At 53.8% G+C, this 27,854-nt stretch overlaps 1 protein-coding gene across 2 annotated transcripts; it reads left to right on the top strand.

Moving 5' to 3' along the window:
• On the top strand, positions 1-27,854 carry BDKRB2 (bradykinin receptor B2). 2 transcript variants are annotated; one of them, XM_012791042.2, is made up of 3 exons: positions 1-109; positions 21,168-21,273; positions 23,651-27,854. In XM_012791042.2, the coding sequence occupies exons 2-3, from the start codon at positions 21,200-21,202 to the stop codon at positions 24,756-24,758; spliced, it is 1,182 nt and encodes a 393-aa protein (XP_012646496.1). In that variant the 5' UTR covers positions 1-109; positions 21,168-21,199; the 3' UTR covers positions 24,759-27,854. The 2 variants fall into 2 exon arrangements, 1 of the variants encoding a protein (XP_012646496.1); XR_012919673.1 differs by lacking the exons at positions 21,168-21,273; positions 23,651-27,854 and adding an exon at positions 11,640-13,052.

Below are 27,854 nucleotides of genomic sequence, written 5' to 3'. Positions count from 1 at the left end.
GCTCAGGCTCCGCGCTCTGTGGAGCAGTGGGGACGCCAGGCAGCCCCGCTCGACCGAGGGAACGACCGAGGGAACGACCGCAGTGCCCACGCGGCTTGCTCCAGACAAGGTGGGTGCCGGGCAGGGGCTGGTACGGCCACCTCACCTTTACAGGGAGGCACGCCACCCCGCACGCAGGGACGGCAGCAGCGGGGCTGACTCCCAGGCGTGGGGAGGAGTTTCCTCTGGTTCTGAGCAATTGGGAAAAGTTCCTTCCTTGCCCAGGTCTGACCAGCGATCTGGGGAGAGGGGCTCCCGGCAGGAGGAATCGCACCGTTTGTCGTAGGTTTGTCCTGTCCCTGAAGCGAGCTGTGGAGTGTATGAGCGTTATAGTGGCTTGACTCTGGGTGGACCCGTAGACTCTGGGTGGACGCTTTGGACTGAAGCAGCGAGGAGAGCGTGCGGCGTAGCGGGGTTGGGTGTGGGGTGGGGACTCCAGGAGCTGGCTTGTCACTCACAGCTGTGCCACTCATTGGTTCTGTGTGACCCGGACAAGCTACTCAACCTCTCTGAGCTTCGGCTTCTCTGTCTGCAAAGTACCCTGCTCACCTGCTCCCTGGGGAGGGCAGAGGTTAAATCAGACAGCAGACGGGAGAGGGTTTGTGAATATTGGCTGAGGTGCACCGTGGTGGTTGGTGGTGGTGACTGCACTTCAGACAGGCTTTGAGTCCCTCCGTTGTGATCCTGGCTGTCTGGGCAGAGGGGTGGGCTAGAGCATGGGCTTTGCACCCCGCCCGGGGCTGGGGTCCCAGCTCTGCTCTCACCTTGCGGGCCAATGGTTTTGCCCAGGTCTCCTGAGCCATAGGAAGACCTGGCAGCTCTTTATGCAAAGCCAGAATCGGGCTGCTGGCGGTGAAGCTCCACCCGTGTCATACGTAGCCACTCGACAAACGGTGGCCATCACTGGAGTTGCCGAGAGCAGGCGCTTTCACAGCCTGGGTGGGGTGGGCAGGTCAGAATATGCCTCACTGAGTCACGGGCTGCCTGTGGCTCCACCAGTCCACAGGAAGTGGAAGCCCTGGCCCAGGTGTGGGGCGACAGGGAGTCCCGGGCCAACCCCACCTTTCACGCCTTCTGTGAGTGGGAGAAGGGCTTGGGCGGCCGCGGGCAGGGTGGGCGACCCCAGAGGTCATTGCCGACATCCCCTGACCCAGGTCCTTTGGAGACAAACCGTGACGTGTGCTTCTGGTCCTGGCAGCAGCAAGGGTGACGGGGACATTCCACAGGGGTGAGACCTGTGAGCTTGGAGAAAGAGTTGGCTCTGTCTTCCTCCTGCTTGGGGTAGGACAGACAGGAGAAGGGGTTTTGGAAAACACTGAAAATGAGAAGACATGTGTGCCGGCCCCACAGCCCAGGGTCTCATCCCAGCCCTGCCCGGAACTTGGAAAAACCCCACGGTCATGCGCTCCGAGCCCCCCACTGTGCACGAGAGGAAACCGAGTTCCGTGCGAGGACATAACCTCGGCACAGCCCTTTGCTCCGTGTCCAGGGAAAAGCGCTGACCTCCCTGGGCTGCAGAATGGCAGGTTTGGACGATTGAGCCTGCACAGTGAGTCTGAGGACGTCGGACTAGACCGAATTTGGCCTACGCTGGCCAGTGGCACCCAGCAATGGAAGTAGCTGTGCCGTGCGGTCTCCACTCACACTGCCACTGCTCGATAAGCAGTCCCGCAGGCGTCTGAGAGTGACGACGTTAGGGCCACCCCTCAGCGCGCCGCTGTGGTCGGGGAGGGTCCCCTGCGTGGGGCGAGGAGGAGCCCTGCAGACCTGCCAGGTGTCTTAGTCTGTTCAGGCTGCTATGAGAAATCACCGTAGATGGGGTGATTTATAAACAGCAGACACTTACTTCTCGAAGTTCTGGAGTCTGGGAAGTCCTAGATCAAGCCACCAGCAGACTGGGCATCCGGGAGGCCCGTTCCTGATAGAGGGAGCCTTCAGTGGGTCCTCACGCGGCAGAAGGGGCCAAACAAGCTCCCTCAAGCTGCTTTTATTTTATTTTTTTTTTGTTTCTATGTACACATCTTAAACAATCACACCTCTTTTAAAGGGCACGAATCCCCTTGCTTGGGGCGGGGAAGGTCATGGCCTAATCCTGAATATGCACCGCAGTGAACATGCTTCCAGGGCCGGGGAGCTCACTCTAGGGCAGCCCATTCCATCTCGGTGGTTGGAAAGCGCTTGCTCAGACCAAGCGATAGGCCCACTTCCCATTCTTTGGGTGTGTATGATTCTAGTCCTTGTTGGTCCTCTCTGAGCTTAATCTGTTCTCCATGAAAAGTGGGAAATCCTCGATCCCTCCTCTGAGTCCCTCTGGTTTTCCTGGGGACCTAAGGCCCTGCTCCCCCAAAACATACCCCCCCAGGTTCCCTTCCAGAACAAACCTAAGGAGTCAGGTATTTCTTCAACTCTGTCATCAAAGTGGGATCTGTAGGGTTCTGGAGGCTCGAAAAACGTGCCCCCCCCAAATTATCACAGCACAAAGCAGGGTGTAACAAACACAGCTCTGGGTTCAAATCCCAACTGTGTCCTTACCAATCAGGGAGGCTCTCTGAGCCTCAGTTTCCTCACCCATACAATGGGGACAATCACTCCGTATTGTTGAGGACCATTGTGAAGCTTCACTAGGACGGTGCTGGGTAGTAAAAGGGGGTGCCAGGCACACTGTGGGTGCCCAGGTAGGAGAAGGAAGGTCTATGGAGGTGGGAACAAGGGCCTGGGACTGTCAGAGGTGCTGTGTTTGCCTCGCAGCTCGAGGGGCTCCCAGGGAAAAGGGCCCCCACTATGCAAATGCTCATGTTCCCAGGCAATGCACCTGTAGGAGGTGACAGCAAGAGCCCTGCTCACACTTCCCTCCAGGGAGGGCTCAAACTTCAGGTGTAGTCAGGCCTGTCCCATGTCACCCACCGCCACCCTCTCTGAGCTGTCTGATCTCTGCCCCCACGGATGGGCAGTGACAGACACTGGCCCCTGAGCACCCCTTGGAAACCAGCAGCACTTGAGGGGTGTCTCATGGGTGCTGTAAACTGTAGAGTGCTATAAACTGTAGAGTGCTGGTCGCCCGCACAGCCCCATCCCTATTGTCAGTGTGCTGACTGGTGCCCATCAGGCCATTCTCTTCCTCTTCCCTGTGGGTTTCCCACGTGGTCACACTCCAGGGGCCCATGTGGTCTATCCGGGAAGACCAAAATCTTGTGGAGCAGGATCACCTAGAGCCTGGTCACCCGGCAGACACCAGGGTCCTGCTCCACAGACTCTGATTTGGGTACTCAAAGACTTGCTACTATCTCCGTGGACTCTGAAGCAGGGGGCCTTGAGCCCCCTGCTACCTTAGCAAAGGGTCCGTCCTGGACCCCAAAGCCACCCAGACCCTTCCTCCAAGTCCCCACAGCCCAGAGAGATTGGGCAGCTTGTGCTCTGTCGCTGGCCCTGCTACCCCCTCAGGGAAGGACAGAAACCCCCTCCCTGAGAACTCCCAGCCTCCACACAGCTCACGGCGAGCTCCCCTCCCGGTGGAGTTGGGCCTAAACGTTTTGGGAAGCATCGAGCTGTGCCCAGCCTCCCACACCAAGCAGGAAGCCCCTGGAGGGGAAAGACAGGCCCTCAGCCTTGGCCCCCAGTACCCAGCCTGGGCTTGGCACCTGCTGTTCTCTAAGAACACACCTGCGGGGGCCAATCTCTGACTGCGGTGGAGGGAGGGTGGTGCCACTCAGCCCCTCTCTGTACCCCACTTTGCCTGCTAGTAAAGTGACAGGTGAGAGAAGGAACCTCCAGGGTCTCTCTGAATAGCAAGGACCAGAAGGGAATGACCAGAGTGCAAGAACGTGGCAAGGGAGGTGGCACAGTGTGCGCACCTGATACAGGTGTGCTCATACACAGCAAGGGCCTGCGGAGGAGGGGGTCTGTGCAGGCTACTTGTGTACCCAAACCAACAGAAGACAGGGGGACTCATCAAATCAACTGGGTCACAGGCACATTCAGGTGATAGACTTCCAAGCTGAGGATGGATGTCTCCATCCCCTCCCTCTCCTCCCTTCCGCTCCCTCCCCTCCCTTCCCTCCCTTCTCCTCTTTCTCCTTCCCCCCTCCCCACTTCTTCTGCAGACAGCCACAGGGACTGAATCCCACCTCATGCCTCCCCCACTGCATGGCCTAGGGAAAGCAATGTAGCCTCTTGGAGCCTCAGTTTCTGCAGCTGTAAATAATAGCAGAACTGGAAACTACCTTAAAGAATTGGGAACTCCCTGAGGCGTCTGGTGCATTAAGGGGATTCCTACTCTGGAGCCCTGGGAGGCCAGGAAACAATGAGGTGGGTCGACAGATTGTTGAAGGCAAAGAGGTGAGGGCACGGCAGGTGGTGCATTTGGGGTGCTTCTGTGGCGTCCTGACACAGGGATGGGGGCACATCTGCTCCTGAAATCCCAGAAGACATCTGGAAAGAGACCCCAGTGAGGGTGGCCATCTCTGGAGGGTGACAGGGCAAGGACAGGGCCCAGAGGAGGTTTACTTGTCACTGTATTCTCTTTTGCACTCAGAAATTTTATCATGATCATGAGCATGCATATATCTCTTTGCGAAAATTTAAATATATTAATGAAAAGCAAAACAAACTGGAATACAAATAAAAAAGAGGCTGGGCATGATCCTAGCACTCTGGGAGTCTGAGGCGGGAAGATCTCTGAGGTCAGGAGTTCGAGACCAGCCTGAGCAAGAGCGAGACCCCGTCTCTACTAGAAATAGAAAAATTAGTCTGGCACTGTTGGCGCATGCCTGTAGCCCCAGCTACTCTGCAGGCTGAGGCAGGAGGATCACTTGAGCCCAGGAGTTTGAGGTTGCAGTGAGCTAGGAGGATGCCATTGCACTCTAGCCAGGATGACAGAGCAAGACTCTGTCTCCAAAAGAAAAAGAAATAAAAAGGAGGCAAAATCCCAAAATGTTCCCATTTCTGCAGCCTGAGTCTGTCCTGAATCTCTCTCCAGGTGTGAGAAGAGGGCCTGAAAATGAAGACAGGGGAGCCATTCACACATTTGTGCCTACACTGGAGACGCTGTGCAGCAAGGAGGCAGGGAGGGACAGGATAGGATAGGACCTCAGGGAGCCTCCGTGGCTATCTGAGGAAGTGCCTTCGCGGAGCATCTGCCGTGTGCCAGCTCTGTGCTGGGCCCAGGGCTGCAGGGGACCTGAGCAGTCTCTGCTCACCCAGACTCAGATCCTGGTGGGAGAAGGGTCAGGGAGGATTTTTTTTTTGGAAAAAAAAAAAAAAAGAAGACTTGATTAAACAAACATTCAAGCCAAATGAGAAATTAATCGCATTAAATAATTCCAGAAAAGGAAAGGCATGTCACAGAAAAATTATGATTAATGAAACGAGTTAAAGTCCAAGGTTTTTGCTAATAAGTTAGTTATAACGTGATTAGGAAGCTTGACAACTGTTTAGAATGGCTGCTTAGAATAGAAAAGACATCAACAATTTGATGATAATCTGGAACTAAAATTTTATGTTATTTCAACTAAATCTGAAAGTGGGAAGAGAAAAGAAGGGAAGAATAAGATATATGCTAAAAGTTTTGTCTTATCTAGAAGAAGAACAATTATCTTTCTACTCTTGATGCTAATAGATGGATACAGGTTCTAGCATGTTTGTCAAAATTTTAAAGATAACTATTAGAAGAGTAGAAACAGGATATATTACACTGTACCCTACAAAGAATCTACACTCCTGAAATATTTATTCAAAAGTGCATTTATAGAAATTGATCTTGTTGTAGACCCTAAGAACAAATTCAATATAGTCCCAGATATATAATTCTTATAGGCTACATTAGCTGACTGTACTGTGGAAATTAGTGTCAAATATAAAAACCAAAAATCACAAACCACTTGAAAATTTTAGAAAACACTGCTCCTCAAAAGTCTTCCATCAAAAAGATGGGTCATCAAAACTGAAATTATATATATTTGAAAAATGACTATGAGAACACTACTTATCAAACTTATGGGATACAGCCAAAGCTATATTCAAAGGAAGATTCATATCTTCATATTTTTTAAAAATTACTAACCCATAAAGATTGCAAGTAAATAAATTAAATGTCCAATTTAATAAACTAGATAATTAAAAATGACCAGAAAAGTAGAAGAAAGAAAATAATGACAACAAATACAAAATGACTAATTAGAAAGAAGGAAGGCCAGGCATGGTGGCTCACATATGTAATCCTAGCATTCTGGGAGGCCGAGGAGGGCAGATTGTTTGAGCTCAGAAGACTTATAACCCCGCTGACGGAGGTGTGAATCAGGATGGAGACCAAAGTTTGGAGGAGAATTTGCTCCTGTCTCTTTCCTTTGTTTCACCAGGACATGGAGTTATGAAACGGGGCTGAATCCTGTGATAACGAGTGGGTTTTGCAGCCCAGTAGGAATTCTCAGCATCCCAGAGCGTCCCTCCACTGGGTCCCCGCCGGTGGCTTTTCCCAGGTCATCAACAGCCACCTGCTCGAGACCAGCCTGAGCAAGAGCGAGACCCCATCTCTACTAAACAAATAGAAAGAAATTAGCTGAACAACTAAAAATATATAGAAAATATTAGCTTGGCATGGTGGCTCATGCCTGTAGTCTCAGCTACTCGGGAGGCTGAGGCAGGAAGATAGCTTGAGCAAAGAAGTTTGAGGTTGCTGTGAGCTAGGCTGACACCACAGTACCATAGCCTGGGCAACAGACGAAGACTTTGTCTCAAAAAAAAAAAGAAAAAAAAGGAAGAAAGAAAGAAGGAAAGCATTAATATCAGTAAGCCAACTAAGGGAAAGCCAAGAGCTGGCTCTTTGGAGAAGGGCTATATCAGGAGGTGCTTTGTGCCGCGCAGAGAATTATAGTAAGCTGGTGGACCGAGATCACTGGGTGCTGTTCAGGTGCATGGTCCCCAGCAGCCTGCAGCCAACATGGGCACAGCACCCCAGCCTCTGTCGAGGGGGTGCTGGGGAGACATATCTACCTGCTGGGGGTTTCTATCAGCCCCCAGATAGGTCTCCTTTCCATCCTGGCCCCAGTTTTGCTGATGGCCCTGTGCCTCTGGACAGAAACCTACAAAGCAAGAAACATCAGGCCAGCTCGGGCTCTTCTGCAATGCCTCAGACCTCAAAGAAGCATCTGTACGCTTAGGAGAGAAAGCGCGATGCTGAATGGTCTTTGGTAAGCAAAGGCTGCAGAAAGACATGCTTAAATGTGAAAGTATTCACAAAAAATGCCAGTCCTGCAGCCACCATGAAAAAAACCACTCAAAGACTTATAACCCCGCTGACGGAGGTGTGAATCAGGATGGAGACCAAAGTTTGGAGGAGAATTTGCTCCTGTCTCTTTCCTTTGTTTCACCAGGACATGGAGTTATGAAACGGGGCTGAATCCTGTGATAACGAGTGGGTTTTGCAGCCCAGTAGGAATTCTCAGCATCCCAGAGCGTCCCTCCACTGGGTCCCCGCCGGTGGCTTTTCCCAGGTCATCAACAGCCACCTGCTCAGAGCAGGTGTTTGGGGACCACAGGGAATCATTGAAGAAGCAGTTCACAAATACTTTCAACATTCCATTTTAAAGTAAAACATGATTGTGCATTTATTTACCACTTTTTAGGTAAGCAAAGCCTTTTCTTTGAGTGCAAATTGGCTGATTAACATTCTTACATAAACTAACCCATAATTCATTTCCTATTTTTTATAAATGGAAAAAAAAACACTTGGCTTATTTAAATATTTTCATTACAAAAGCAATATGCGTTCATCATAGGAAACTTGGAAATGACTACAAAGAATAAAAAAAACTCAAAAGCGACCCATGCTGAAAGACAAACACCACTAGTAATAATTTGGTATTTTGCCAACGTGGTTTTGAACCACGTTGTATGTATAATTTAGTGCCCAGTACAATTTAGTTCCTTTGATGTGACATCAGAAGTAGTCTCTCAGTTTTTGGCAGACTCTTAGAAGCATCATTTTCTCATGCCTGCTTAATATTCATTGTATGGATTTAGGATCGTGTATTTAACCAGTTCCCTGGTCCTAAATATTTAGGTTTTTTTCTATGTCCCTCATTAATATGATGATAAACATCTCAGTGCATGAAGCTTTTCCTGTCCTTTTGTTCTTTTTAGAAATGCCAAGCAAAAAGGAAAGGACCTTTTCTAGGTTCTGGATTTGCATCTCCAAAGTACCCAAAAATTGAATTTTCTGGAGACAGGTTTAGGAGCCACTCAACCTTCTCCTTCCGCCTGACCCTATGCAGAGAAGGCATCGCGGCTGCCATCTGCCTGCCTCCCTCAGTCTGCGGCTGGCCCACTAAACACTTGCAAACTAGATTATTAGTATGTTGCCTTGGCTCCAAGGATGTCTGCAGTGAACCAGAACAGGCTGTCCAAGGCGGATCCTTGGAGACAGAGAAGCTGGCGTCTCCTCAAATGCCAGCTCCTCTGAATAGTAATCTAATGTTGATTGCACGCCTACTAACAACCCATGCCATTCTACCTATAGGGACACAAGCCGGGAGAGGTTAATAGTCTGCCCCTAGGCGGAGTCACAGAGCTGCGATCCCACTTTCCCCTGAGCTGCCTCGGGGCAGAGCACTCGGGAGGGTGAGCCGCCGCCTTGGGGTGCCCTCTGCCAGGCACAGACAGACCCACGGGGGGCCAGGCAGGGCATCGTGGAGGATTTTGTTTCTGGCTCCAAAAATGTGAAATACAAGGAGAAGTAGACAAGCTCATGCATGCCAGAAATCCTCCCCGATCCCAGCTCAGGAAGTGGGAATTTTCCACCTGTGTTAGCACCAGAGACGATACCCCCCTGGGCTCTACGTGCAGGCTGTGCCCAGCTCCTGGCCAAGTCCCAAGAGCCCTCCTACCCGCTGAGCTGGACACTACGGTTCCTGGGGGCGGGGGGCAGTGCGGGGGTGGGGTATGTTACGGGACAGACATAGCAGAACTCTTCTGCTTCCCCCACCTCCCTACAAGAAGAAGACAGCCTGGTGGGGTGGAACAAGCACAGACTTCGGGTGGTCTGAGCCTGGGTGGCCTCAGACAGTGCCCTGTCTGAAGTTCATTTTTCACCCCGAGCATCGCCTGGGGTCACACCCAGTACAATCCCTCCCACAGTGTTATTTGGAGGATTAAGGGAAAATTAGATCCACAAAACTCCTGACATACAATCAGCACCTCCAGCAACCCTCGCATCCTACAAATGTAAAATACGTGCCTTGAACCAGAAAGGCCAAGGGGTGAGGGGGCCGTGGTGTTGAATGGGGAGCCGTATATAGTCCTAGGGCTTAAATCTGTAGAATTTAAGGAATTTTGGTCCAAAACCACCAGAAACATTGCCCAGATTTTACTTGAATACCCATAGAGACAGGGAGCTCACTACTGCCAAGAGCAACTCAGTTCAGTAGGTTGTGTCAGGATCGGGGATTCTGAGAAGCAAACACCCTGCTCTGTGCTCAAGGGGCTGACGGTGTGACAGTCAGGATGGGTGTGCTGAAAAAGGAAAGCATGTATGCGTGTGTGTGTGCGTGCATGCACACGCGTGTGAATGCCAACAACTGACTATGTATTAATAGGAAGTCACGACAATGGGGAGGCCCGCCTAGCACCAAAATGAACAGATTTAGGAAAACTAGCCAGAATGTCATACAGGAAAGGACTTTACACTCTCCCGCACCCTACAGATGGGGAAACTGAGGCCCAGAGAGGGAAAGCTACCTGCTCAAAGGCACATGTTGAGTCTAATAATAACAATAGCTACAGCAACACTGATGGCAGCTGCTGAGCATGGCCACCAGCTCCGTGCCAGCCCCTGGGCTGGGCATCTGATGGCACTGTGTCGTTTCACCCTCATGACAACCTGAGAGGTGGACACTCTTGCTATCCCGTCCTGCAGATGTGGAAGCCAAAGTCCAGAGGAGTGGGGACCTGGGGCCCAGCCCAGGGCTTCTTGTCACTCCCGCCCTCCCTGTCGCCCAGCCCCAAGCTCACCTTTGGCCACCCAAGGCACCTCTCCTGGGAGCCCGGAGAAGAGGCAGACCCTGGTGTCCGAGGAGGTCCTGGGCTCTGAGAAGGTGGCCCTGTAGTAACTGCTAGGTGACGGGGGCTCAGGCAGGGCATTCACAAGCCCCTTCGGAGCCCCAGTCTGCAGGCTCCTCCAGGCAGCTCTGCCTGAGACACGTGACCACACTCAGTCTGCTCTTTCTTGGTTCTTTTCATCTCTCGGGAGGTTTTGTGTGGAGTCACCTGGGTCCCCCCTTAGGAGTCTGTGACTTGGGATAAATCACTCCCTTCTGCTGAGCCTCAGTTTCCTCGTCTGCAAAACAGGCAAAACAAGTCCCTCGTGGGACAATTGTGAGGGTCAGGGCAAACCCACCGTAGTGCAAACTGTAAAGTGCGGCACCCATTGCCGCATTGGTGGTAGTGGAGAAGCCAGCTCGATCTATACACGAGAGCCACACGCACAACCCAGGTCACCTGGTATGCGTGGACAGAGCAGAGGCCTCGGGAGGTCATCTGCCCCCAGGAGCCCTCCACGCCCCCACCTTGGGCACCCTTCCCACCACCAGGCAGACCCCCGAGGGCAGGCCTGGCTGTGCTTTATCACCATAGGCACACTCGGCAGACAGGGCGCCGGGGTTATTTGTGTGGGACTGCAGGTGAGAATCAGCTGTCTGGGAAGCCTTCCTGGAGGAGAAGGAATCTGCTTGAGGCGTTTGAGTGGTTGGTGCAAGGGGGCTTGTGGGGGATGGAGGTTGTCACCTGTGCTATCAACTGACCAGCTATAAGTCAAGGGTTCCCACAACCCCCTCTTAGTTTCAATGATTTGCTAGAATGGCTCACAGCATCAAGGAAAGCTTTACTTGAATTTGCCGATTTATGATAAAGTGTATCACTCAGGAACGGCCAAATGGAGGAGAGGCATGGGGCCACATATGGGAAGGGGCATAGAGCGCCGTGCCCACTCCGGGCACAGCGCCCTCCCAGCACCTCCATGCGTTCACCAGCCTGGAAGTTCTGCAAGCCCTGTCTTCCAGGGGTTCTTGTGGAGGCCACGTCACCTGGGAACGATCAATCCCTAACTCGGCGTCCAGCCCCTCCCCTCCCTGGAGGACGGGAGGAGGGGCTGGAAGTTCCCAGCTTCTTACTGTGCTGGTCTTTCTGGGCACCAGCCTCCATCCTGAAGCCTTCCAGGAGCCCACGGTGAGTCTCCTCCTTAGAACAAAAGCCGTCAGGAGCTGTGTGTCAGGAACCAGGGTCAAAGACCAAATATATACGTCGTATTATATCACAGTATCTCAGGCGCTGAGAAGGACGCAACGAGCTGCCCAGTGGGGCAGTCAGTGGCTGCACGTGGCCCTGAGCTTTGCAAATGTCCAACGTGAGACGTATGGTACGTGTGAAACACACAACGGATTTGGAAGAGTTAACTGGAAAAAAATAATATAACATTATAAAATAACTCATTCATGATTTTTATATTGATTGCATATTAAAATGAGAATGTTTGGGGTATATTTGGTTAAATCAAATATATAACTAAGATTAATTTCACCCATGTCTTTTACTTTTTTTAATGGGACCACTAGAAGATTTAAAATGACTTCCATGGCTCATGTGATATTTCCACCGGACAGCACTGCTCTGAGCAATGGGAAACAAACTCTGTAGACCAAGCAGCTGGGGTTTGGAAGAAAAGACAGCACGAGGCAGCAGGGGAACCTGCAGATGAAAAGAAACTTAAGAGACATGTCACCCAGCCCAGGGTGTGAAGTAATTTGGATTCTGATTCAAGAAAATGAAATGTGGGGGGAAAGAAATAGCGTGAAAGTTAAGAGACGATTGGAAATTGGAACACTGCTTGGGTAGTTGATGCTATTAAGGAATTATTGTTCGTTTCTTCAGTCATGATAATGGTTGTCTAATTGTACTGTCTGAAATAAGAGTCCTTAGCTTTTAGGCATTTGTACTGCTGAAACATTTACAGATGAAATGATGGACATGCAGGATTTGTTTTCAATACTACAGGAGGGGTGGGGTGGATTTGGGTATAGAAGAAAGACGGCTGTAAGTTGGTAATTATTGAAGCTGGGTGAAAGATACATGTCCATTTCTCTGCAGATCAGCTTGAAGAAACACGCTTCCTTCTGGCTTCTTTCTAAAAAAGGCATAGCACTGGCAGAACCCATAGCTCTGGAATAGTTAAGGTGGACTCCCTCAATTCCAAGGGGCTCCACCTCCCCTAGTGGAGTTGGACAGAGGACAGAGGTTCTGGCTCTGTCCTCATGGCTAGGGCAAGGCTTGGACATAGGCAGGACTGACGGGACAGGACCAGGGATCTTCAGAGGCTGCAGGGAGCTAGGCAGGGAGCCGCCCTTTCTGTGCCACACCTGGTGAGGGGGAACTTGCTGAGATGTATTCCACCCAGCTCCATAAACACCTTTGGATGGCAAGGAATGAGGAGACGAACCTCTGAAAACTCAGTGTGCCAATCCCATTGCCTCCGCTTGCATGCTTCTCAGGATGGGGAGCTCACTTCTTCCCCTCCTTTAAGGATGTGGTTGTGCAAAGGTCTCCAAAACCATCTATCACAAACCCTCACTCTCGTGATGAAGAAGTGAAGGCTCAGAGATGTCAAGGCCCTTACCCAAGGACACACCTGGTCCCAAGGCTCTGACCCCAGACAATACTCCCTCCACATCTTTGCAATAGAGTTTCCAACAAGGGAGGCACCTCCGCTGGCTGAGAGATCTGGGAAGGCTTCCCAGCGGAGGTGACGTTTGAGATGGCCCTTGAAGGATGGCACTAGAATGTTGCTCGGTGTCCTGACTCTTTCTGTCCTGCCCACTGTATCCATGGCTTCGCTGCTATCTCACACTGAGAGTGGCAAACACACTGGGAATAGAAGTTTGTTGAATGAATGAATGAATGAATGAACGAATGGGGAGGAAGGCCACTCCCAGGAGGTGAAAGGGCAATGATACAAGCCCCTTCAGAACCAGGAGGCATGTTGTAGGAAGCCTTAGGCCACCGAGACTGCAGTGTGTGGAGAGCGACTAAACTCCCCCCGCCCTAAGCCCCGTGCTCTCCGCCACTCCTCTGGCGTGCTGGCTGTGCAGGGCCAGAACCGCTTCATGACACGAAGGATTCTCTTTGTTCTGCAACTGGCTCAGGCTCTCTGTTCACTGTATTTTCCTCCCCTTTGTTTTGTAAACTGGGCGGGGTGGGAAGACGGGTCACGGCACACGCTGACCCCGCCGGCCACCCTCTGCTCCTGCCCCAGCAGGGCCTGTGCCAACCCCAGGCATCGGGACCTTCTGGGGGCTGGAGAGGCTGCAGGAGGAGCAGCCTTCTTGGGCACGGCTCTTCTTGGGCATGGCTCACTTGGGCACGCATGGCTCTTCTTGGGCATGGCTCACTTGGGCACGGCTCTTCTTGGGCACACCCAGCTGCGGCTCACTTCCCAGCCTGAGCTGTTCCTGAGGAATCGCTTTTCTGGGAAACACACTCCCTTTTCAAGTGGTCTGGGGTTTTGCTCTCTGGCAAGGGTTTCTATTTCCTCCCCTCCTATGAGCTCACGACAGGAAACCTGAGCCATGCAGGAATGCCGGGAGAGGGCATGGTCACCCGAGGCAACTCTCCTGACTTCTGTATGCCAGCAAAGGGGCCTCTGCATGGCCCTGGGGCATGAGGGCTTGGTTCTGACAGCCAGGCGGGATTAGCACACTGCTCTGCCTTCCGCCATGAAGGGTGACAAAAGAACAGGGAGCCTGGGTACCAGGACTCCAGGACCTGGGTTCAAGGTGGAGCTCAGCCACTAACTGGCTGTGTGTCCCCAGAGACTGCCCACTCTGTAATGTGTGGGGTCTGATGAAATAATGTCCAGGATCCCCTCCCGCCCTGATATTCCAGGATTCTGTAAGGTTAATCTGGCAGGAATTTCCAAGGGTGGAAGAAAGAAGGATGGACAAAATGTGCCCAGCACGACAATCCTATGTTGAAGTGAGATGTCCCCGGAGCAATGTCCTCAGGGGCTGCAGCTTGGCCCGGGACCCATGAACCCCTCTGGCCTGGGTCAGGCCCCAAAAGACCACTCCAGCAGGAGGCAGGCAAAGCCTGGGCTCTCGGTCCAGGCTGGCATTTCCTTGCTGTGTGGCCTTGGACATCTCATCACCTGTCTGGACCTCAGTTTTCCTCTCTGTAAAAGAGAGGGTAGGGTAGGTTGGACATTTCCTTTCTTTCTTTCTTCATTTTTTTTTTTTTTTAGACAGTATCTCACTCTGACCCCTAGGCTGGAGCACAGTGGTGTGATCATAGCTCAGAGCAACCTCAAACTCCTGGGCTCAAGAGATTATCTGAGTAGCTACAACTACAGGTGCCTGCCACCAGGCCCAGCTAATTTTTTTTAATTTTTGAAGAGACGGTGTCTTGGCACATTGTTCAGGCTCATTTTAAACTCCTGGCCTCAAGCGATGCTCCTGCCTCAGCCTCCCAAAATGTTAGGATTATAGGCATGAGCCCTGATGCCCAGCCAGACATTTTCTTCTTAAGCACTAGAACTCTTTTGTAAGATTGTTGCAAAAACCTGACATCAAACAGAGAGGAAGGAAACATTTACCTTTATGGAACATTTAAAATGCCAAAGTTGTTCTAAGAGTTTTACAGTCACTAAGAACTTTATACTTATATCAGCCCCACAAAGTAGGTGTCGTTATCCCCAATTGACAGATAAGAAACTGAGGCCCTGAGGAGTTAAGCCGCTTGCCCAGTTCACAGCTAGTAAGTGTTGGAGCCGGGATTTTCTGATCAGGTGTGGATCTCAGTCATGAAACCACAGGACCCTCGCAGTGCCAAACTCCTGGGGACATCTCCAGGCACATGCACCCTGGTCTTCCAACATTCATGTGTGCATACATGTACACACACGTAAACACATGAGCGCACACACACACTGTGCCTGCCAAACTTGGCTCGAGCCCCCATCCAAAGGTAGCTGGCAAGGTTGAGAGACCCGCACCCTCAAGCATCCCAGTGGTGAGCACCCATCAGAGCCCAGGGGCAGGGGAGAGCCAGGGAGCTGCCCATCTCCCTGAGCTGTGCTGCGGAGGCCCCAGCAGCCCCCATTTCCGCGGCCAGCTGAGCCTGGGGCTGAGCTGTACCCGGGCAGCCACCTGCACAGAGCTTCTCCCCAGGAGGCATGTAAGTCACAGCTCCCCCTCCAGGACAGCCAGTCCCGGTAGCCCACTGACCCCTCAATTAGTCCTGGGGGCATGCCCTGCACCAGGAACCTCACCGGGTAGGAGCCGATTCAGTGCTAGAGAAAGGACTTGGCATTTGGGCTCAGTAAGACATGGTTGGAATCCCGGACCTGCCTCTGCTGAGCTGTGTGAGCGGAACCATCTCGGGTTACTTTGCTCCCTCGGTTTCCTATCTGGGACGTGGGACTATGACGCATCACCCACTCAGTGTGGCTTTGAGGATGAAACAGGTAGGGACACGCTAAGTCCTGTTTCCCTTTGCCTGCAGATATGTCTGCTGGGGAGAAAAGGAGAAGCAGGGATCACTCTGCCCTCTAGCAGTCAGTCAGCAACCATTTACTGAGGACGTACAACAGAGAAAGGAAGAAGCAACGGCACAGCAGCCCTACGATAAATGTCATGGCAGAGGCAGGCGGGAGCACCGCTGCTCGAGGGGTGTAGCACTCAGGGTTCCACCAGAGGAACAGAACCAGCAGGAGATATGTGTCCAGAGATCGAATGCAAGGGTTGGCTTATCCGATTGCAGGGGAAGGCGACGCAAGTCCAGAATCTTCCAGGAGGCGGTCAGGAAAGGTAGCTGGAACCCTCAGGCAGGGACCGAAGCTGCTTTCCACACGCTGAATTTCTTCTTCTTTGTCTGGGAAACTTCGGATCTGCCCTTCCGCCCTTTCAGATGATTGAATCAGGCATGGCGGGTGATCTCTCTCGTGGAAAGCCAGCCGACTGGGGACTTTAAGCACATCTACAGAGCGCCTTCACAGCAGCCCCCGGGTTAGCGGGATACCGAGTGGCTGGGGGCTGCAGCCCGCCGGGCTGACCCCAACACTGATGCTGGTCGTCAGCAATGCCACTCGGGGGCAGGGCGGAGGGCAGAGCGCCAGCTGCAGCCAAGGCCACACGGAGATGGGAACGTGGGGAATGTCTTTGGGGGGCAGGGAGTGCGTCCCCATGGCCGGAGCACTAGGGAAACAGATGGAATAGAAAGGGACTGGAGTAGAGGAACCGTTTAATAAGTGACAATAAACAAATACAATTCCTTTTTTCAGAGGTGTCAATATGACAACCATGGAACAACAGTGAAAAACCCCCTTTGTGTGCTTCCAGGTAAACCTGCAGGAGACGAGAAGATGGTTGAATGTGGAATGCAAAAAGATCTGCGCTTAAGCATAGAACTCAGGGAGATTTTAATCTTGGTTGTGAATGTTCTTTACTGTGGTAATATTATCTTTCTTAAGGGGAACACAGTATTAGGATGTCAGATGAAATGCCCCATTTATTAAAACTGCAAAACAGAAAGAAACAAAACATGCTAATCAGAATAATCTAATCGTAGTGAACAGGAAATAAATAATAATAAGATAATAAATAAAAAATAAATAAGATAATAAATAAATAAGCGCCAGGATGTCTGAGGTGAGCAGTCACGCAAGCAGGCCTCACACTCTCTGCAGAGAGGATGGGTGAGGGGCTCCTCAAGGCTCCTCCTTGTACCTCCCTGAAAATGTTTCCAGAACATTCCAGGGCCATAAAGTTTCCAAGTGCTGGAAGGGCCCACAAGTCTGGGATTGAATCAGGTTTTCTGATTCAGCTCTCTTTAAGAGTTCACAGACAGGCCGGGCGCGGTGGCGCACGCCTGTAATCCTAGCACTCTGGGAGGCTGAGCCGGGCGGGTCATTTGAGCTCAGGAGTTCAAGATCAGCCTGAGTAAGAGTGAGACCCCATCTCTACTAAAAAAATAGAAAGAAATTAGCTGGGCAACTAAAAATATATAGAAAAAATTAGCCAGGCACGGTGGCTCATGCCTGTAGTCCCAGCTACTGGGGAGGCTGAGGCAGGAGGATTGCCTGAACCCAGGAGTGTGAGGTTGCTGTGAGCTAGGCTGATGCCACAGCACTCTATCCCAGGCAACAGAGTGAAACTCTGCCTAAAAAAAAAAAAAAAAACATAGTCCACAGCCAGCTTTGGCCTTCTTTTCAGAGAAAAGGAGAAAAAGGCTCGTTGGAAACTCCGTGCTCAGGGCCATGCATCTTCCTGTCGAGGCTGGTGCGGTTCGTGCAGCACCATCGCCCCTCCCTCACCCACAGGTGCTGGCCCGAGGCTTACCTTTTGGCTGTCTGTAAACATCGTCCTGGCTCAGCGGCCATGCAAACCAGACTGCAGAAGAAAGCATCTGCGCCGGCAAGGTGTCCAAGAGGGACTCGGAGACCTCGGCGCTTTCTAGCTCTGGCCTGGACTCCAGCTGGCTGTGTGGTCTGAGGGATTTTACTCGCTTACGGAGCACATGTTGCTCAAGAGACTGGGATGTGCAAAACACAGTAGCCAGCCAGTGCGGTGCAGGGTGGGAAAATGAACAAGGCAGGGCTGTCCCCTCTGAGGAAACTGAATAGGATGGGACACACACACACACCCCACACCTTATACACACATGCACATACAAACACACGCGCGCGCATGAGCGCACCTGCTCAGCTACCACTGAGGGCAGATGCAAAGGGGGAACCGCCACCCTCGAACCACCGCAGAGACAGCTCAGCTCTCGGCTCCCAGCAACCCCTGTCTCCCCATCCAGCTGCGTACTCGGCGTCTGCGAGCCTCAGCTGGTCCCTGAGCAGGAGAGCAGGCGGAAGGGACGCCCCCGAGATCCCACAGCCCCTGGTGAGGCTGGAGTAGATGAGCTTTCCTGGGCGGTACAGGAAGAGCCACTTACATTCCAGAACACTCTCGCCACACGCTCTGTACATCAGACACACATGGACTCGTCCACTCACACAGCAGCCCCAGGAGGTAGGGGCTGTGTTTATACTAACCCCCGTTATACAGCTGAGAAAAATGAGGTTAAGCAACAAGTCCCCTGGAGGAGGAGGACTCAATTCGAGGTCTGCTTCCGGCCCTCACGCCTAACCGCCGGGCTGTTTGTAATGCAAGTTTCCAGCTAGGTGATTTTGGACTGTGTTTTCCACCTTTGTTCAGTCACATTCCCAGTTTCTGCCATCTCTACGTCACTTGTACCACTATTTATTTCAGTGGTCCCCAACCTTTGTGGCACCAGGGACCAGTTTCGTGGAAGATAATTTTTCCATGGACTGGGGATGGGGGACGGGAGGTGGTTTGGGGGTGACTCGAGCACATCGCATTATTGTGCACTTTATTTCTGTTGTCATCACATTGTCACTTGCCACTCACTGGTAGGGTTTTGATGTGAGTCTGCAAGCAAGTGAGCTATTATGGTCTCTGTGCAGTCAACCCTCTGTGCTGACGATGATCTGTATTTGCAGCCGCTCCCCAGCGCTAGCGTCACCCCCTCAGCTCCACCTCAGATCATCAGGCGTTAGATTCTCTTAAGGAACACGCAACCTAGATCCCTCGCATGCGCAGTTTACAGGAGGGTTTGTGCTCCTGGGAGAGTCTAACTCTGCACTGATCTGACGGGAGGCGGAGCTTAGACAGTGATGCGAGCGATGGGGAGCAGCTGTAAATACAGATGCAGCTTCGCTCACTGGCCACCGCTCACCTCCTGCTGTGCAGCCCAGGTCCTAAGAGGCCACAAACCAGTACCACTCTGCAGCCTAGAGTTTGGGGACCACAGATTTATTTAACGTTGACTTAGTTTTGAACTGCAATTTCATATCACCCACTTAAATGGAAAATGAGTATTGCTTGTCATCAAAGAAAAAAGGTTATCTGTAAAAAACAAATGCAACGGGACATAAACGACGCTATTGAACTCTGGCCAGATTCGGAGGAGCAGCCAGGCTCTGAGCCTGCTCCTTCTCTGTCGAAAGGGGAGATTGTGAACGTAGCGTGGTGTTGAAGGCACGCCAGCTCCGCGCTGGGACTTTCTCCTTGGCCTAATCAGGAGGATCACTAAATGATTCAAGGTTATTTACCATCGGTCTACCTCCTTCCCCTGTAAAATGCTTCCTGGCTCTAACACGCAGCCATAAAATACGGGACACAAGTTGATGTAGGGGAGAACAAATATCTTTTCCTTCTCCCCTTCTGAGTTCTCGGTTGGGACCCCTGTAACAAAAGACAGATGAGCAAGAGAAAAGCATACGGATTTATTTCTTGTAAGTTTTACGGGACATGGGAGTGTTCACATGAAGCGGTTCAACCTGAGTGTTTCCACGCTGGGTTGAGGAAGAGTGGAGCACCGTGAGACTCGTGCCGGGACAAAGGGGTGGGAGCTAAGTGCAGGGGACGGGGACTGGGGGCCTGATCGCTCACACTCCTCTCCGTGCCCGGGTCTGGGCGATGAGGCTGCTGCTTTCCTCCGGGGCAGGGAGGGTGCCTCTCATGTGAGGTCTGGTGACCGGCTTCCGGGGAAGGTCAGAGAGCCCTTCCTGCACCTGCAGTTCTCTGCCGCCCTATTTGGGGGTTGCATACCCTGAGCCCTGTCACTGGCCACAAGCTCGGGGGTCCCTTCAAGGCAGACGTGGCCCCCGAGAGTGATGCTGTGCATTCCGTGGAGGCCACAGCTTCAAAGGCCCTGAGACCCGGGTTCCCGGGAGGCCAGCACAGGCTGCCGTCTCTGGGCCTGCGGTGGAATGCAGTCCCGACAGCACTCAGGCCCGGTGTTTACATAACTAAAAGAAGGGGAATGTGTGTACAGTCAGTCTTCTCGGACAGGATCCTGAAGGGGAAAGCGTCCAAGTGAATCAGAACGCCGGCTGTTCCTTCTAAAGCATCTGTTTGGAAACCGAGGGGGAAAGCCCAGTGGCGGCGTCACCTCCTGCCCCTCCCACGCCACACCACGCCACGCCACGCCACGCCACTCCAGGCACCAGGATCAGAGTCTGCGAGGGGCCCGGGTCCACCCTGCAGCTCTGCAGACGGAAACCCAGGCCCAGAGAGGGAGAGCCCACAGGGGGGCCTCTCGGAGCACCTTCCCCTGCAGAGCACCCCACCCCACCGCCCTGCCCCACAGGGCCTTAAACAGTCCCCGACATCTGTTTTTATAACCCAGGCATGTGTCAGTCAGGGTCCCAGCAGGAAACAGAGGGCAACTTCAAACTGGGTAATAGAGGGTCTATTAACAGTGGTGAAGGCAGCATTGGGGGCACTGTAGGGAGCAGGCAGCACCTCAGGGTGCCCCAGGACTGGCACAGCAAAGCCTCGGCCCCCTCCGGCCTCCCACCCTGGTGGCAGCGGTGAGTCCTGGCCAGGCCCCAGGGAGGAGCTGGTGCTCCGTCCTCACTCCCCTCCCAGGGACCAAACACAAAGGGAAGGCAGGTGGCCAGAGTGCGGTCCTATCCGGGCAGTGGGGAGCCAGGCGGCCCAGCCCAGGGCTCGCCTCCAAAGCAGAGGGGGAGGAACAAGGATGGTGGCTTCAGGCTCCCAAATTCTCCCAGGTCCTTAGACCGCTTGCTCTCTGGACCTCCCGAGAAAGCCCTCAGCTTTGTTTGGAAAACAAGAGCAATGTTTGCAGCCATTAGCAAGCAATTAGGATCCCACTGGGCTGATGTGGCCAGACCTGTGGACACCCACCCAGGTAGACCCATCACAGCCCCGTTGGGCACAGCCTCCAGGGAACCAGGCTGGGACGACCTGAGCTCTCCAGGCCCCGACATGGGCTGAGGTCCCTGGGCTGCAGGATTCAGCAGAGACAGAGCCCCACAGGGCAGGGAGGGGGCTGTCTTCACTCTTCCTTCTGAATCACCAGCATGGGATACACGCTCAATAATCTTCCAAATGTTTGTAAAATGAATGATTCAAACACGTGGTGACCTCTGACTCCCGGCTGAGATTTCTTTCCATGAGCGAAGGAGGGCCCCTCAGAAAGGCAGCTGCTAGGGCCGTTTTGTGGTCCCCAGCGCCCCTCCCCCAGCCTGACCATCTTCTCTCCTCTGTTCAGCGCAGGTGTGGCCTCGCTCAGGTCCCGCTGAGCTCAAATGCACTCCAGCTGGAACATACCCATGTTCGTGTCTGTCCATGAGGGCTCTGTGCCCACCACGGCCTCTCTCAGGTGAGCCAAAGGGATTTCTCATCTGCTGTTTAGGGTTGGGGGGACAGAAAACCTGGGGAACTCCCAGGACAGCTCGATCCTCACGTCCTGGACAACAGTTGAGGGAACAACTATCCCATCGCCCCCTCCTTAAAGTCCTCGGGGGCAAAGCCTCACCTCTGAGTGCCCAGGGAGGACCACTCTTATTCCCTCACTCAGCCTCACTCCTGCCCCGCATGTAGAGCCTCCTTCCAGAACACACCAGCAGCCTCCCGCTTCTGTGCCCCTGCTCAAGCTGTCCCCCGCCTGGTCTGCCCTTCCTCCTTCTTGTCCCCTGTGGAAATGCTCCTCGTCCTTCAAGACCCAGCTCCAGAGTCACCTCCCCCTCGTCGCCCCCACCCCAGTTCTTCCCCCTACACCACCCACGGCACTCCTCACACGCTGGGCCACCGTTGCCGGGAGCTCAGGCAGGGCAGGGGGCAGGCGGCACCTCTCTGTGCCCCTGCACCCGGGGCGGAGCTCGGCACAGAGCAGAGGCTGAAGGAACGTTGGAGGGACGGAGCAGGGGTGGATGGGTGAATCACAGGCCGGGTCTGGCTGCAGGATGCCAGCCAGCTGCTCCGGGAAGCCGAGGGGCTTTTCCTGGGAAATCCCAGGGACAGTCAGCAGCATCTCTCCCGTGACGGGCGCTCGGCTCCCCTCCACGGGCTGCCCGACAGACAGTGCCTCCCCGCAGGGGTGCTTTAGCTTCCGCTCCCTCACCACAGGTACCAGGAAAACGCCCAGCCAGTCCTGCCCGCTGGGCCCTGCTTCAGGCTTTTCAATGTGTCTCCACATCCATTCTGTGATTTGAACTTGGCAACAGCCATGCAAGGTCAGTCAAGAAGAGAGTAATACACTACTCTAAAAAATAAAAAAGCAAAATGGAAGCTCAGAGAGGTCAAGCAATTTGCCCAAGACCACACAGCTAGGACTGGAACCCATGTCTGTCCAAACCCTACGTCACTTTGCTCAAGGTAGAGATGAATTAGCCTTAATGGCAACACTTCTGCCCCTTGGCCTGTGAGCTTTGCTTAAGAGTAAATGAGGCCAGGAGGCACGGTCGCTCACGCCTGTAATCCTAGCACTCTGGCTAGGCGGGCAGATTGCTCGAGGTCAGGAGTTCGAAACCAGCCTGAGCAAAAATGAAACCCCTGTCTCTACTATAAATAGAAAGAAATTAATTGACCAACTAATATATATAGAAAAAATTAGCCGGGCATGGTGGCACGTGCCTGTAGTCCCAGCTACTCGGGAGGCTGAGGCAGGAGGATTGCTTGGGCCCAGGAGTTGGAGGTTGCTGTGAGCTAGGCTGATGTCACGGCACTCACTCTAGCCTGGGCAACAAAGCGAGACTCTGTCTCAAAAAAAAATAGTAAATGAGAAGCTAGTGGGTTAATGATGAGGTCACTGACACAGGAGCAAGAACCTGCCCACTGTGTGCTGGGGTTTGGCAGTGGTTGCTTTAACAGGGTCACAAAAATAGACAGTTACTAATGTTTATTGAGCCACATGCAGTGCAGAGCTTTTGCGCATTGTCTCAATACCACCACAGCTCTGAGAAGTAGACTTTGTTAGTCCCATTTTACAGGTTAGGTCATTGAGGTTCAGAGAAGTTACGTAACTTCCCCTAGGTCACACAGCTAATAAATCCCCTAGGTCACACAGCTAATAAATAAGGGAGCCAGGATATGAAGCCAGGAGGACTGGCTCCAACGCCCCCACCCCTTCTCCACCACGCAAACTCTGATCGTCTCCAACGCTTCCCCGGCGGAGGGTATGGCCGAGTGACTCTGCTGCCTTCGCCAGAAGAGGCAGACCACCCGGGCAGACAGTGGACAAGTGGGTCGTGATCTCAGAGCCAGGCTAGAATCTCTCCATCTGGAATGACATCACCTTTCCCTCCTAATCACTCACTCATTGATGACAAGCCTTTGAGAGGCTGAAAGATAACCAGCTCCCTCGCGAGGGCCCCGGGCGATAAGGAAGGAATGTGCGGTGCATCTTGGCATCGCGGAAGCTTCAAGCAGGTCCAGGGTCCAAGACTCACGATCGTTAGTGCCGTTGATGGACACTGGCCAAGGAAACATCCCAGAGGAGCCTCGAGACGAAGAGCACGAGGCCCCAGTTGGGGCCCCAGGGGCAGAGGAGGCTCTCCAAGACCCGGAAAGCTAGGCGTGCAGGGATGCGAGTGCGGGCACGGGCTGCAGAAAACAGCCTGAGTTGCACCCCGGCTTTGCCACGGCCTGGCTGCCTTCGGAACGCTGTCTGCCGGACAGATGAGCCATCCTCCCCCACTGCCTTCCTTCCGTGACCTTGAGGTGTAACAGCCTCTTTTCCACTTTTTTTTTTTTTCCAGCGCTGACATGCTCAACCTCACCTCGCAAGCGCCTGCTCTTAACGAGGTCCTTTCCCAGGGCAACAGCTGCCACCAGCTGCAGGAGTGGTTCAGCTGGCTCAACGCCATCCAGGCCCCCTTCCTCTGGGTCGTGTTCGTGCTGGCCGCCCTCGAGAACATCTTCGTCCTCAGCGTCTTCTGCCTGCACAAGAGCAGCTGCTCGGTGGCGGAGATCTACCTGGGGAACCTGGCCGCAGCGGACCTGATCCTGGCCTGTGGGCTGCCCTTCTGGGCCGTCACCATCGCCAACAACTTCGACTGGCTCTTCGGGGAGGCGCTGTGCCGCGTGGTGAACACCATGATCTACATGAACCTGTACAGCAGCATCTGCTTCCTGATGCTGGTGAGCATCGACCGCTACCTGGCCCTGGTGAAAACCATGTCCATGGGCCGGATGCGCGGGGTGCGCTGGGCCAAACTCTACAGCCTGGTGATCTGGGGCTGCACGTTGCTCCTGAGCTCCCCCATGCTGGTGTTCCGGACCATGAGGGATTACAGAGACGAGGGCTACAACGTCACCGCCTGCGTCATCAGCTACCCGTCCCGCACCTGGGTGGTGTTCACCAACGTCCTGCTGAACTCCGTGGGCTTCCTGCTGCCTCTGAGCATCATCACCTTCTGCACCGTGCAGATCATGCAGGTGCTGCGGAACAACGAGATGCAGAAGTTCAAGGAGATCCAGACGGAGAGGAAGGCCATGGCGCTGGTGCTGGCCGTGCTGCTGCTGTTCGTCGTCTGCTGGCTGCCGTTCCAGGTCAGCACCTTCCTGGACACGCTGCAGCGCCTCGGGGTCCTCTCCAGCTGCTGGGACGAGCACATCATCGACATCCTCACCCAGGTCAGCTCCTACGTGGCCTACATCAACAGCTGCCTCAACCCACTGGTGTACGTGATCGTGGGCAAGCGCTTCCGGAAGAAATCCCGGGAGGTGTGCTGCGGCATGTGCCGGAAGTGGGGCTGCAGGCCAGAGCCCGCCCAGATAGAGAACTCCATGGGCACGCTGCGGACCTCCATCTCGGTGGAGCGCCACATCCACAAGCTGCAGGACGGGGCGGGGAGCAGGCCGTGAGCCGAGGCCACCAGGCCCACCGTCCACCTGTGTGAGGACTGACGGACAGTGGCTGCCCCGCGTGGGCCAGGAAGGCAGAGAAAGCATCCCACGCGTGACCTTGGGCAAGGAGTGGGTGTCTCCAGAAAACGCAGGAGAGTTGTCCCTGCCCTGCCCAGCTGCAGTAAGCAGGGCCACGAGGATGGGGTGGCCTCGCGCACAAACACGACAGTATTGTTACTCCCATCGGCTGCCAAGCCGGCCCCGGCCTGCTCCTCCCCAGGAGTGGAGGGGGCCGGGGGGCCGGGGGGCCGGGATAGGAGTGTCTGAGCTCCCCTCCCTGCCCCAGCAAGACAGCTCCGATCCCCAGGACAACTGCCGCCCAGCTTCCGTGCACACGCGCGGCCTGGCTGAGTCCCAGCCCTGGGTCTCTTTAATCCACTCAGCTCAGACTTTGGATTAATGAAGGTTAAACTCTGAAGAATCCCTGGCAAGAACCGGGAGACAGGATTCTGTGGGTCTCCTCACCCGTGGACAAGGGCGTCTGTGCAAGCGAAGAACCCAGTAAGCACTTGTAGAGCAGCTTCTATGCACGCAGCATTGAACGCCGTGGCCAAGAGGGAAGCAAGAGAAGACGGTCTCTGTCTTCAAGGAGCTAGAAAACCAGTGTGGGGTTGACGGAGCCCTGGAGACACCAGCAGGCTTTCTATCACGTGGCAAGCAAAGCACTGCGGGCGGTACAGAGAGCAGAGGGGGACCAGGAGCCCAAGGTCCCAGCCCAGCCGATAACTACTTGCATAATCGCCCTGCCTCAGTTTCCCCTTCTGTAACATGAGGTGGTTGTGGGGATTAAAGGAAGCTATAGGTATACAAGTACTTTGCAAATCGAAAGGTGCTATGTAACTGTGAGGCACTGTCATGCACACGGAACTGGGATAAATGTCTTACAAGGAAAAGACGCTGAGGTTTACAAACAGCTCTGCAGAGGGGAACCAGGTGGTGTGAAGGTCTGGTCCGCAACACCCGGGCGGTGGCCTGTTACAAGGCAGGCGCCTGTCACTGCCTGAGCTCTGTGCCACCTTTCCCCCACCCACGACACCCCACCCAGCCTGGTCCATGGAAAAATTGTCTTCCATGAAACCGGTCCCTGGTGCCAAAAAGGTTGGGGACCGCTGGACTGTAAAGCACCCGTCTGTGTCCGGCACACAGCAGCTGTTCAGCATGTAGCCCCTCCCAGCACCTGCCCTTCCCAGCACCCCAAGCCCCCGCGCCCCGCAGGCGCAGGCACGGGGGACAAGGCCGCTCTTCAGCCTGTGCTTTGTGGTGGGGCGGACGGATTTCTGACCGGACTGTCGGGATTGTTCCTGCCTGGGCGGTCAAGGGCGCCAGTCAACGGTTTACTTGTGGGTGGCCCGGTGTGACCCCAAGAAGAGTTTGAGTAGGAGGCAGTGGGGGTTACCTAAAGGCAGCAGACCAACGACCGGGCACGCGGCTCCCGGGACCAACCCGCCCACGCGGCGGACTGAGCGCCTCGGCAGGGCCAGCGAGGCCGCTGTCCGGCTGGGCAGTCTGGGCGCAGGCACCCGTGACCTTGAGGCCTCTGGGGACAAGGCCCCCGCACGACGAGCATGTCCTGGCTAAACAGAGACCCCCCAAGCGGCTGCCCAGCCATCAGTTTCCCACCGAACCCACCCGCGGAGTGGGTGGGCCTCACGCAGCTCTGTCCCGGGGCCGGGTGTCTGGCTGGCCCAGCGTCCTTGGCCCTGCCCAAGCCCCAGCTCCTCCCTGGGGAATGTCCTCCTTCTTCTACCAGTCTTGACAAACTGCCCCCTGCTGCCAGCGCTGTGCCAAGCCCGAGAACGCACCACCCGAGCCGCCATAGCCAGGGCCACTGGGTGGCGTCCCACGGGGCAGAGCCCGGCAGCACGGCTCGCTCGGGAAGTGAGTATTTATGGCTGCCTGGCTCCTCCAGAGTGGCTGCCCCCTGGAGGGCGAGGAGGGTTTGGATGGCAGACAGCCCATACACCCTGACCCATCCAGCTCTGAATTTTAAAGCAAAAAGAGTCAAAAAAAAAAAGGATTCCCTCCCCAGCGTACCCTTTTCTTCCCCCACCAGCCACATCCCCTGCCCCAGCAGGTGCATGCACTTGTAGCTGGAGAAAGAAAACAAGACATTTAGAACCAGAGGGAAGCCAAGCTGTGCCCACACCGTGGATGACAGACAGACAGGGGCTGCTGTGTAACCGTGGCAGCGGCTCGAGGGCGGAGCGGGAGGGTCTGAGGGTCTCCCAGGAGCAGAGCTACCCCTGGTGGTCACTGGGGGGCCGGGAGTGGTCTCGGGTACCACTGCGTCTGCAGGACGGGAGCCCTGTGTAGTCCTGACGCCCTGACAAAGGGCACAGTCCTGTGACAGACCTGGAGAGCTGTTACGCTGTAAAGAGGGAGCGTTTCGCTTTATGAATGAGAAGATGGACCGACCATGAAAACGTGTCTTTTCTGGACGGGCGTAATAAATGGACGAGGAGTTTTTGCATGGCTCTGTCATTTGTTACCACTCCCCAACCCCTGAGTGTTGTCTCTGGGACAATTCCTCGGGCATTCAGAAGCCTTGAGGGGATTCTGTTTCCTTCTGTTCAGCCTGACCAGTGGTCTCCAAGCGTTCCTGATTGTGCGCTGCTACAGGGAAACCATGTTGGTTGTGCATACCCAATAGTGTACTGATTAACATCTATGAAATGCACATCCTCAAGTATCCTCAACAAGTAGCGATTTAAGAAAGATGATGTAAGAAAAATATTAACAGTGTTTGACTATTTCCCCTATCCTTCATTCCTACATGGGTAACTCTCTACCAAGCTCCTGTCAGGTGCCTGTGAGACCCTTTTTGGCCCTAGAATTATAGGGATAGCAGTGATTCAGTCATTCATTCATGCAATACATGTTTATTGAGTGCCCACCATTTCATCTTCCCTCCAAATTAGGAGTATCCTCTACAATATCCAGATGAAAAGCTTGCATACTCCCAGTGATGGGGAACTCATTACCCATTCCATTTGGGATCCCTTCATTATTCACGTATTCATTCACTCATTCATTGGAAAAAATACTTTCATTCTC

This window comes from Microcebus murinus, chromosome 6 (genome assembly GCF_040939455.1).
Source record: "Microcebus murinus isolate Inina chromosome 6, M.murinus_Inina_mat1.0, whole genome shotgun sequence".
Lineage (NCBI taxonomy): Eukaryota > Metazoa > Chordata > Mammalia > Primates > Cheirogaleidae > Microcebus > Microcebus murinus.
Note: the sequence above shows the minus strand (reverse complement) of the source record. Positions and strands in the feature narration are given on the sequence as shown.